This window comes from Alligator mississippiensis, chromosome 2 (assembly GCF_030867095.1).
Source record: "Alligator mississippiensis isolate rAllMis1 chromosome 2, rAllMis1, whole genome shotgun sequence".
Taxonomy (NCBI): domain Eukaryota; kingdom Metazoa; phylum Chordata; order Crocodylia; family Alligatoridae; genus Alligator; species Alligator mississippiensis.
In genome coordinates, this window is record NC_081825.1 from 218,502,654 (window position 1) to 218,514,708 (window position 12,055).

The 12,055-nt window shown below is 43.1% G+C and overlaps 1 protein-coding gene across 7 annotated transcripts in view; it reads right to left on the bottom strand.

Annotated features, from left to right (window-relative positions):
* The window catches only part of PAMR1 (peptidase domain containing associated with muscle regeneration 1), a 101,559-nt gene extending 89,780 nt beyond the window's left edge, over positions 1 to 11,779 (bottom strand). Inside the window, exon 1 of one of the 7 annotated variants that reach the window (XM_019476717.2) lies at positions 11,698 to 11,779. Coding sequence is in view for 5 of the 7 variants with exons in the window: in XM_019476713.2 (XP_019332258.1) it covers positions 4,328 to 4,400 (73 nt within the window). In the remaining 2 variants the exon portion in view is untranslated. Of the gene's footprint in view, positions 1 to 4,322; positions 4,694 to 11,697 lie in introns of those variants that run through there. The other 6 variants (XM_019476713.2, XM_019476714.2, XM_006262454.4 and 3 more) reach the window with 6 other exon arrangements.
* Positions 11,780 to 12,055: the final 276 nt, after the last annotated feature.

Here is a 12,055-nt window from a genome sequence, read left to right on the forward strand (position 1 = left end):
TATTTGCACTGAACATCTGTTCTGTTACAGTTTTAAACCAGTTTCTGGTCACTTAAACCAGTTTATGGGTAATGTCTGTCCCTAGCCTCAGGGAGGGTGCTGGTATAAGTTGTGACACACCTGCCAAAAAAAGGTTGTCTCCCTTCTAGACTAGTGCAGGCTGGAGCAATAGTAGCCTGGTAAATTTGTGATGGGGGGGTGGGGGCCAGATGCCTTGAAGTTGGAGGCTCTGAGCTCTGAACTTTCCTATTGCCATATTATTTTGAGTAGCCACAGTATTCAGAAAAGTAACAGCCAGGACATTCTAAGCAGGCTACAGACTCATTACATTACTCTGTGTATGAACTCAAGCTAGCAAACAGCATTACCTGGCTTAAACCCATGAATTTCCCTTGTTAGCCAGATTATCATAAACAAATGTGGGGAAAAAAAACAAAAAAAACTATTTCACCTTTTCCTCTCCAGCAAGGAATGGAAAGATTATTAGTTCTTGAGTTTTTGTCTGGTCATAAACAAAAATTCCAGTATGTTGCTTTGTGACATGTAATTCTATGAGCTACCTTAATTTGCCTATGCCCATCGTACAAAGCAAATACCTCCATAAAACAAAACACAAAGCCAAGTAAAAGTCTGGAGAAAGTGATGTTGTTAGAATATGCTTGAGAGAGGCTTTCTGTGTGCTGGGGCTGGAAGCAGTCAATGTAGGAGGTATAATGGTGGGACTAGCACATAAACAGCATAACCAGAATATCTCTAAAGTTTTCTGGTGTTCAGTCTTCAGTGCTAACATAACTCTACTTGGGTGGTCAGTAAAAATCCCAGCAGAGCCTTCCTACACAGTACAGTCTTGTAAAACTCAATAATCTTCAGCCAATATTGCAACTGTTCAAATCCAAGCTTACCAACGCTAACCCCACAAATTCCCCTTGTATAATAAAGAGTGCAGTGTTGTACAAGCATCTTCATCCTGGTGAGGACTCCATTGCCATTGTAGGGGCAGTTAGGTTGAGGCAACCACAGCAGGCTGGCACTACACTGTGGTAATTCCCTCTACGTGAAACTTCTCAGCTCCTTTCTCCCCACATTTCAACAGCACCCCTTTCCCCAATGGTAAATTTTATTAAATCTAACGTTACCCCTTCACATGAAAACTTTCTAGAAGAAAATGAGGTTTTTTACTGCATTTACCCAGACTTCCTCTTCCCCACAGAGGCAGGTTAGGTGTGTCACAGATCAGATCCTATGCTATATATGTAGGCCACAGAACATATGCCTCTACCACAGAGACATCTCCAACACTTTCCTACTCAGAAAACATCTCCTCACCCTGCACAGCCAAGCATCCTGTGTAGATTTGTATCTACCATGCAAAAATATAACCCATCTACTACATTGATCAGGATGCTTTCAGCATCTAAAGCACCCTGGGGGTCAGTCTGCCCATGACCCTCCAATTCTTACAGCCTTTTCAATGACTTTCTTTTTGGCAGAGTGCCATCCTTTGTTTTTGTGAGATAAGTCTGTGATGATGTAAAAGAGTGAGGCAAGAGTTAAGGCCAGGGCTACTAGCCTATCAGATGACACAGCAAGAGCTATAAGAGAAGGAAGTGTCCTCTTTCAGAGTGGAAGGATTAGGGAGAGAGGTAGTTGTGGAATGGTAGACTTCATTTGTTAGGGGAATTGCTTGGGGGGGAGGGGTTATGTTTGATTTATGAACTGTGTAGTAAAACAGTGACCTGAAATGGGTGGAGATATGACACTGGGTCCTTCAGGGCTGGTGTGAACCTGCCAGTGTAGAGGGCCCAACCCCACACTGATGCTCAGATCTTGATCTAGACCTGGGCTAATGGTCCCCAGCACTCCCAACCCTAAGTGGAATTGTGGAAGTAATATGGGGGTGGCAGGCCTGACAGAAATGCAATAGTTGATGCAAGCATTTGGGATTATGAGTCTGACAGAAGGGAGACTTGCAGCTGGAAGTCAGGGGGAAGAGAACTGCCACTGGTAGTTGCTGATCTAGGTGCAGTCCTGAATTTTCCCAAAGCATGGGAAAGATTGTATTGAGAGTTTGGGGGCCAGGTTTTGGTAATTTCATTCTACAGAGGGGAACCAGGGACAAAGCTTCTCCACAACCTCAAAATCAGTAGATGTTTGGGGTAATAGACTTGGAACTGAATAGTTATGATGAATTGCTGCCCAGAACCTTTAGTAGCACCTCAAGAGAATTGCTTATAAATAATAGCACCTGCATGGGAATAACACAGGTGACTAGAATATCTGTGAGGTTCCTACTTCGTTGTTCTCTTGGGAATGTGGGATCCTCTCCCAAACCAGAAGCCTCTATGACCCCTGCTCCACTCTGTGGAGCTAAACTATTCCAAAATAAGGCTTCTTTCCTTGATTGCTGCCCCTGGTGATCTTATTATCCTGTAGAGAAAGTGTTTGAGTTTGCTATCTCAGCACTGCCAGTACAGCTGATACTGATACTACATGGTGTGAGATCCTCATGGACAGAGCACAGGGCACTGATGAGCTGCAGAAGGATCATATGAGTCTTTTCTTTCCAGAGCTGACTTTTGTTTCCTATAAAGTATAATCCCAGATTTCATTTTAAAAAAGAAGTCAGTCTCTAGTTCTTTGTGAAAAGTCAGAAAATATAAGCCAGTTGCTAAGACTGAATGCATCTGGATGTGCCTTGAGTGCATCTGGGCTCTGCTTCTTCAGCAGGAGACTAGGCTGGTTAAGATATGCACACATTTCTTTTGGCAAATATGAGTCAGTTACATTTCAGATGTATTCCAAAAAACAACTCCCTAATCCTTTCACCTCCTTCCCCCCAGCTCCTGCCCTCAAATCCTCAGGCAGGACCCATGCAGAAGAGTGTGATAGTCTTGGTCAGAAATTGTTTATATCTGCGTGGAGGAGGCACAATATTGTTTTTCAGTCTGTCTCAATGTTACAGCCATTGTGCTCTTCTGAATATACCTACTACTGCTGCATGGCAAACTATTTTCTTGGATAAGGAACAGCTGCCATATAGGGAAGCAATGCACCACAGCCTCAGTCAGCACTATAGCTGGGGAAGCCTCTAGGTGAAATGGTGGAGAAAAAGAAGTGACGTACTTGGGAAGGAAGAAGCCTGTGTTGTGGATCCAGTAGATGACACTTCTACTAATGAAGCTGAAAATTTTGGAGGGAGTTCCCTTTGTTAACATTATGAAACACAAAACTGGCACGGTGTATTCATCCTCCAACCTTGTCTACTCCCTTGAGGGCATCTCACAGGGCAAAGGAGGTAAGAGTATACAAATGACACAGAAGGAGTCCATCCTGGTTTTCTCTCTCCTCCCCACAGAGATGGGGGATGATCCTGGGCCACTATCATTAGTGCTATATTATTTATCACTATTGCAATCTGCATTGTCTAGATCATTGTAGTATTTATTTTAGACTTTCCATTCACCATTATTTTTTAAAGAGGGACACCTTATTGGGAATGTTGCCGTCACTGGTCTCTCACATATGCAAAATGCGAGATTTGGAAGCACCTTACCTCAGCTAGTTTGTAAGCTTCCCCAAAGAGCAGTACAAATTGACAGGAGTTAATGTTTGTAAGTAGCTTGATCCACTTTACAGCGTAAACCGTGAACATTCTTAGGGAAAAAAATCATAGTAAATTTACACTCCGATAGAAGGGCTCATTGTTTCTTTAATCTTATCAAGAATGAACTGTACATGCTCGTTCAGCGGAAATCAAGAATTTACATTAAAAAGATTATTCAGCTTTAACAAGGTTTCCCCTTTGAAAAAATAATATTGGCAGAAGTAAAGCCCAGATTGGAAACAATGTGTGGCTTTTGTTTTCCTTCTTTCCCTCATGTTTTTTCCCCTTCATTCTTGGTGTTGGGGCTGGAAAGGAAAGTCTCTCTCTTGCCAAGCCAAACAAATTAAGCTTTACAATTCAGAGCTTAAAATGCCTCTTTTTGTCATCATTTCCTTAGCATGGAGTGTTAATAAAAGAAAGCAGTAAGTAGGTGAAGTGATTGCAGATCCTTTGCTTGATGGCCATTGGCAAGCATATCCAGCCAGTTGTTTCTCTTTAAGCCCATTAAATTTCTCTGGAAATTATCCTAGACATATTCCCTCAATGCCAGCAAAATAAATAAATAAATAAATAAATAAATAAAAGCCCCTTCCTTCTATGATTAACGTCCCTCCAGATCTCTCTGCTTCCCATGACACAGCGTGAGATCAAAAGCCCCTGACCACACTAAAAAGAAGGGATCCATTCAGTCCTGGAGAGAATGCACTTGCTTACTTACAGTACCTCTCGGCAGGCAGGAGATGAGAAGGAGCTGGAGGAGTGTAAGTCCTATGTGTGTCCAGGGGGCTAGCTCCATGTTGCCCAGGCCAGTGCAATCGGGTGACTGCTCAGGGAAGGAAAGCAGACAAGCAGCTTTTACTGGGACCTCACCAAGTCCAGGCTGCGAGGGATCTCGGATTTCAGACCTCGGCTCGCTCCCATCATCACCAGAGGGGAACTACCTTCAAGAGACTTCTCAGACGTCCAGAAGCACGACGTCACCCCAAACCTCTCCAACTACTGCCTTAACCCTTTCTGGGCTCCATTTAGTAAAGGGCTTATGGGGAGAGTCAATAAGTAGGATTAATGCTCAGCACACCCAGGGTGTTTTTCATCCCCAAAGGGAGGACATCCCTTGGAATCATTCGCGTTACTGCAAATGAGTCAATGATTCCTGTATCCCTGGTAGGAGACTCTTTCCAAATGTTCACAAGGTTATGTGCTGGTGGAATGATACATATTCCTGAAGGGCTGGGTATGCACAGTGTGCAGAGAGGGAGTTTTTACCACCCTCACCAGTGACCTGGCAGCCTAGCCAGGTGAAACACAGAAGTGTCTGAATGCACCTGAAATAAGACATATCACACATTTATACAGGGACCAAATAATTAATAGACCAATTAAAGGATTCTCTATCACTTTATAATGCAGAGTGCAAAGGAAGTGCTTGGAATGCATATGCTGGAACTAGGCAAAGCATCTTCAATAGAATAGTTTTCAGTTTTGCTAACATCAAAATGTGTTGTGGGAACATGTGGATGTCGATTTTCAACAGCAGAAAGAAGAAACAGTTTGTTCCAACTTTTATCATCATAACTCTTATATTATTTAAAATAGTATCCTAATATTATTTCTAGATATTATTATATATGTATTTTATCTCAGTGTTTCTGAATCAGAATTGTTGCAATTTCTGTTCTGCAGCAGATTTCAAAATTTGAGCTTGTTCTGTTTTTAAAAAAAAATGTCAATATATTAGAATTTCTTGTGGAGAAGAAATTGTTTTGTGCCAGGCTCTAAAACACATTTTTAAGTCCTTAAAGGTTTTAGCTATGTTGGGTAGTTTCAAAATCCCAGAGCAGTAGCCAATGGAAAACTTGGGTAGCTTAGCGCAGTGGAAAATCCATTAGGTCTTCAGCTAGCTTTCCACATGCAGAATTCCTTTATTCAGACATCTTTTGGGCTATTTTTCTGTCTTTATCCTATCATTCCCACTCTAATGCCTGGACACCTTGCATATAAACCAATAGTAAAGCATTCTTCTTAGTCTCATTTCTCTCAAATCTCTCAGCACTGTTAATAATACCAGTGCAAACTCACCAGTGATAGCAACTGAAGCAGCACTAATTTAGAAAGGTATTTGGATGACTACTAAGTTTTTAAATATGGTATCATCTAATACTGCTCAGAATATATGCAACATGGTACTTAACTCATATTAGGCTGCTACATTGTGCCTACCATATGACTCTCAAGATGTGGATACATGGCATGATTATGATGGAGTAATGTACCCCAGATTTTACTCCATAGTAGAAAGCAGACCAGCTCTCACAAATCACTTTTCCATGGTTGGCACTATTAGGGTGCTTGGCCATTAGATGGCAGGGGAAGTGGTTTGCACTGAGTAAAGGTTGCAAGGTGGTAACATTGACTTGGGAAGCAGATGCACAATAAGTCCCCTGTAGTAATTGTTCTGCAAAGTAAAGTTCCTACACTCCTTCTACAAGTTGAAATTATTTACTGTGTAGTGGGACTCAGCATCTTATGTCTACTTTACGTAGCAGAGCCAACTTACTATAGGGTAAATACGTGTATCTGTTCCCTAGGTGTTGCTGCCACTGGTGGATCTGAGCTGCTGGCAGCAAGAGATACAATAATAAATATGTTTCACTTCTCAGACATCATCCATCTATGGATCTCAGTGTAAATTAGCTTCTATACACTCTTGCAAAGTAGTGGAGCCAATCATACTTCTGTTGAAGCTAGTGACAAAATTCCCACTGCCAGTGGAGGTGATGAGGAAACGGAGGAGCTCAACAGGAAAGATCCCACTGGGACATGTATGTCATATAATTCCCATGGCTTGCCAAAGGTCACACAAAATATTCAGAGCAGGTGAGAAACTAAAACCAGAGAGGCCTGAAGGGAACTTGATAAAGCTTCCTGAAGTATTGTCAGCCTCCAATGTTCAAGAATAATTATTTTGTGGGGTTCGATTCAAGATTCTTGGATGTTAGGGGGCTGGTAATGCTATTGTTTAATTTATTAGCTAGAGGAGTTTATTTGTTGAGTTCTTTGTGTCTTATCATGAGGGACTAGAAACATTAAAAATAAGAAAGGATGCTGAGATTTTCATACAGGATTGTGATACAAGCTGGGCCAGTAAGTGAACCTCTAAATATTGCCAGTCACACAATAAAACTATCAGAGCTGGCAGCCCCAGTGTTGATTTCACTTCGAAAGAGTTAAAGAAAATACTGTTTTCTTTCAGTTATGCTCCTCATGATCTGTAGCACGACCAGCCCTGAGTTTCACTTTAAACTGAGCTCAAAGCCTCCAGGAGAAGCTTAACTGAAAACACTCATTTTCACTTGTTTTTTTACCAGAGACTCTTAAGAAATCAGATATTTCGCATAATGTGGATGCAAAACTCTAAAAAGACACAAGATTCACAGAAGACAGATGCACAGGGTAACAAGTAATCTTGCAGTCTGTAGTCATGTAGTCAGACCAATTTCTGTGGTCCAAGTCACAGAATGAAGTAAAACAGGATTGGCACCGGTTAAAGAACCTCAAAAACGATCATGTTTCACATCTCTTCTGGGCTGTACACACTACCCCTGTGCCCCAATGTTCCCACTGTCAAAGAATATCTTTATGCTGGTGATGCTGCATTTCCTCCCCTCTCCCAGGAGGAAGAAGTGCAAAAAACTTCCTATTTCTGCTGATGTTAGTGAGAAAATCCCCACTGCCATTGATGAGGATACTGACGAGGTCAGTGGGAAAATTCCCACTGAGACACCACTGAGGCCGTTTTCTACTGCCGTATCATTGCTTAGCCAATTTACCACACTAAGGGAAAAATCCTAGAAATCCTGACCCTGACCTTCCACACTAGCTAATAATCCAGTCACTTTCCTCTGTGTAGAACAAGACAAGTATCATTCCAAAAAGCTGAAAGACCCTGAAAATTACAGAAGCTAGACATTCTTATCGCTTAACAAAGAAACATAAAACAGCTCTAGTGTCTGTGGGATCATGAAAGCTTCTTTCATACCCCCAGTTCCTGGTACATGATGAAAGAATGTAACATAGTCAGCCTTGGTAGAAGGAAAACTGCAAGGAAGTCTACAGTTATCTGAAGGGACATTTCACAAGGATCTGAATAGAAATCGGCTCGTGCTATACAAGTCAATTTCCAAAGCATTAGAAAAGCTGGATACAGAGAAGTGTTAAGAGTTGGATACTGGATTTGGGGGTTTCACAACTCACAAATGACAGCTAGAGGGGGCAGCTAGCATTTATGTGTTCAAATCAATTGCTGTGGCCCAAGTCTTTGAACAAAGCAGAACCTGATTAGCACCATTTAAAGAGGCAACATTATATGAAGAGCAGTACTTCATGGGCTCCTTACACCTTAGCATGGAGGGTTATTTTCTGGGTAAGGTGTAGCTGAGGGTGCCAATGGATCTGTATTCAGCACTTTTGCTATCACTGACTTCAGTGTGGCTTACTTAATGCTGCTCAAGAGTGCTTAATGCCTTTGGCCCTTGGAATGACTTCTGGCTGCTGACATAGTGTTTTTGAATGTGCTTCTTGTGCTCCCAGTGAGAGGCAGGGAATGAACCAGGCAGATCACGCCAGCCAAATATTTCAGGCTGTATGTAATTCTTGATGAAAGAAAATGAATAGCTGAAAGCTCTGAGCCATGTGTGCTACTCTGCTCAGGAATCTCACTGTAGTGCTTGGCTGCAGAGTTTATATCTGTCTTGGTACTGACCATACTTAAGTACAGGACTGAAAATTACATTCCACTTTGCCTCTGATTATAAAACAGTAAGAGGTGTGAAAATTGCTAGTTATAGTTAATGGATTTGAATAGGCTTTATAAAGTAGCAGGCTATCAGTTTCAGCCTAGAATTAAATAAGATCACTGATCATTCATAACTGATCACTTAATGATTAATAGATCATTGATAAGCAGTTTGCACTTATAGCTCTCATCATCAACTAGTGAAACTGTTTTACAAATGTTTATGTGTAGTAATGTGAAATGATAACAATTCTCGGCATTTTGCAGAGGGAAAGACTGAGGTTACGGACAAGCAAAACAATTACCGTGAGTTCAGAGGAAGCAGGGATTTATTACACATCAGTTGTTCTGTGGTGACTGCCTGTGTGTCTTCTCTTAACCCATGCTAGGTGAAAGCTAACCCAAAATAGCTTATCCCCCAAGTAAAAGTGGACAAAGCTACTCCAGTTTAGCTTTCATTTTCTATGAGGTAAGAATGGACAATTACTGCAATGCTGTGAACACACAATAAGCTTCTGATGCCATTTTTAGCTCTCTGAAATTTATTCAGTTGCCTATACTCTCTGGAACAGAGAGGTGAAGTAATGTCTTCAGAATCACATACAGAGTCAGTGATAGCCAGAAAAAAAACCCAGGAATCTACATCATTTGTCTTGTACTTTAAGAACAAGACATTCCCACCTAAAAGGGCTGAGTTGGTAATCACAGAATCATAGAAAATCATAGAAAATTAAGGTTGGAAGGGACCTTAGGAGGTCATCTAGTACAACTCCATCTCGTGGTGGATGGGTCGGTTTCGACCTGGAAGGGTGTGGGCAGTGGGGTCCCGCAGGGCTCGGTCCTTGGGCCGATACTCTTTAATGTCTTCATCAGCGACTTGGACGAGGGAGTGAAGTGTACTCTGTCCAAGTTTGCGGATGACACAAAGCTATGGGGAGAAGTGGACATGCTGGAGGGCAGGGAACAGCTGCAAGCAGACCTGGACAGGTTGGACAAGTGGGCAGAAAACAACAGAATGCAGTTCAACAAGGAGAAATGCAAAGTGCTGCACCTAGGGAGGAAAAATGTCCAGCACACCTACTGCCTAGGAAATGACCTGCTTGGTGGCACGGAAGTGGAAAGGGATCTTGGAGTCCTAGTGGACTCCAAGATGAACATGAGTCAGCAGTGTGACGAAGCCATCAGAAAAGCCAATGGCACTTTATCGTGCATCAGCAGATGCATGACGAATACATCCAAAGAGGTGATACTTCCCCTCTATTGGGCACTGGTCAGACCGCAGTTGGAGTACTGCGTGCAATTCTGGGCGCCACACTTCAAGAGGGATGTGGATAACCTGGAGAGGGTCCAGAGAAGGGCCACTCGTATGGTTAAGGGCTTGCCTATGAGGAGAGACTGGGGCACCTGGACCTCTTCAGCCTCCGCAAGAGAAGGTTGAGAGGCGACCTTGTGGCTGCCTATAAGTTCATCACAGAAGGGAATTAGTGAGGTTTTATTCACCAAGGCCCCCCCGGGGGTTACAAGGAATAATGGCCACAAGCTAGCAGAGAGCAGATTTAGACTAGACATTAGGAAGAACTTCTTCACAGTTAGAGTGGCCAAGGTCTGGAATGGGCTCCCAAGGGAGGTGGTGCTCTCCCCTACCCTGGGGGTCTTCAAGAGGAGGTTGGATATGCATCTAGCTGGGGTCATCTAGACCCAGCACTCTTTCCTGCCTATGCAGGGGGTCGGACTTGATGATCTATTGAGGTCCCTTCCGACCCTAACATCTATGAATCTATGAAACCCTCTACTCAAAGCAGGACCATCCCAAACTAGATCATCCCAGCCAAGGCTTTGTCTAGTCAGGTTTTAAAAATGTCCAAGGATGGAGATTCCACAACCTCTGGGTAACCTGTTCGAGTGTTTTACTACCCTCCTAGTGAGAAAGATTTTCCTAATATCTAACATAAACTTCCCTTGCTGCAACTTCAGACCATTTCTCCTTGTTCTGTTATCTGCCACCACTGAGAACAGTTCAGCTCCATCCTCTTTGGAATCATTCTTCAGGTAGTTGAAGGCTGCTATCAAATCCCCATCAGTCTTCTATTCTCTAGACTAAATAAGCCAAGTTCCCTCAGCCTCTCCTCAGAAGTTGTGTGTCCCAGCCTCCTCACCATTTTCATTGCCCTCTGCTGGATTCTCTCCAATTTGTTCACAACCTTTCTGTAGTGGGGGGCCCAAAACTGGACACAATACTCCAGGTGTCACTTCACCAGTACTGAATCGAGGGGAATAATCACTTCCCTTGATCTACTAGCAGCACACCTACCAATGCAGCCCAGTATGCTGTTAGCCTTCTTCTCAACAGGGGCACACTGTTGGCTCATATTCAGCTTACTATCCACTGTAACCCCCAGGTCGTTTTCTGCAGAGCTGCTAGTTAGCCAGTCAGCCCCGAGCCTGTCCTGGTGCATGGGAGTGTTCCATCCTAAGTGCAGGACATTGCACTTGTCCTTATTGAACCTCATGAGATTTCATATGGTCCAATCCTCCAATTTGTCAAGGTCTGTCTGAATCCTAACCCTACACTCCTGCATATTTACTACTACCACCAGTTTGATATCATCTGCAAACTTGATGAGGGTGTACTCTATGCCATTTTCCAGGTCATTGATGAAGACACTGAACAAAACCAGACCCAGGACTGACCCCTGGGGCACTTCACTTGGTACCAGCTGCCAACTAGATATTAAGTCATTTACTTTCTGAGCCTGATGATCAAGCCAGTTTTTTATCCACCTTATAGTCCCTTAATCCAACCCATACTTGCTTAGCTTGCTTGCTAGAAAGTTGTGGGAGACTATATCAAAAGCCTTGCTAAAGTCAAGGTATATCAAATCCACTGGGTCTCTGCATCCACAGATCCAGTCATCTCATCAAAGAAAGCAATCGGGTTGGTCATGCACTTGCCCCCGGTGAATCCATGCTGGCTGTTTCTAATCACCTTCTTCTCCTCTAAGTGCTTAGAATGGATTCCTTGAGGATCTGCTCCATGATTTTTCCTATGACTGAGGTGAGGCTGACTGGTCTGTAGCTCCCTGGATCCTCCTTCTTCCCTTTCTTAAAGATGGGCACTATATTTCCCCTTTTCCAATTGTCCAGACCTCTCCCAATCACCATGAGTTTTCAAAGATGATGGCCAGCAGCTCTTCAATTACATTGGCCAACTCCCTCAGAACCCTCAGATGCATCCTGTCTGGCCCCACCTTTCCTAAATAGTCTCTAATCTATTCTTTTGCCACTGTTGACTCCTTACCTCCTCCCCAAACTGTGCTGCCAGGTGCAATAATCTGGGAGCTGACCTTGCCTGTGAAGACTGAAGTGAAAAAGGCATTGAGTTCATCAGCCTTTTCTGCATCCTCTGTCACTAGGTTTCCTCCCCCATTGGACCTTGAACCTCCTCTTGTTGCTAACATACTTGTAGAAACCCTCCTTGTTACGCTTCATGTCCCTTGCTAGCTGCATCTCCAGTTGCACTTTGGCCTTCCTGATTTCATCCCTGCATGCCCTAGTTGTTTGTTCAAATTTCCACTTCTTATAAGCTTCCTTCTTGTGTTTTAACTTACTGAAGAGTTCCCTGCTAAGCCAAGCTGGTCTTCTGCCATACTTGCTAG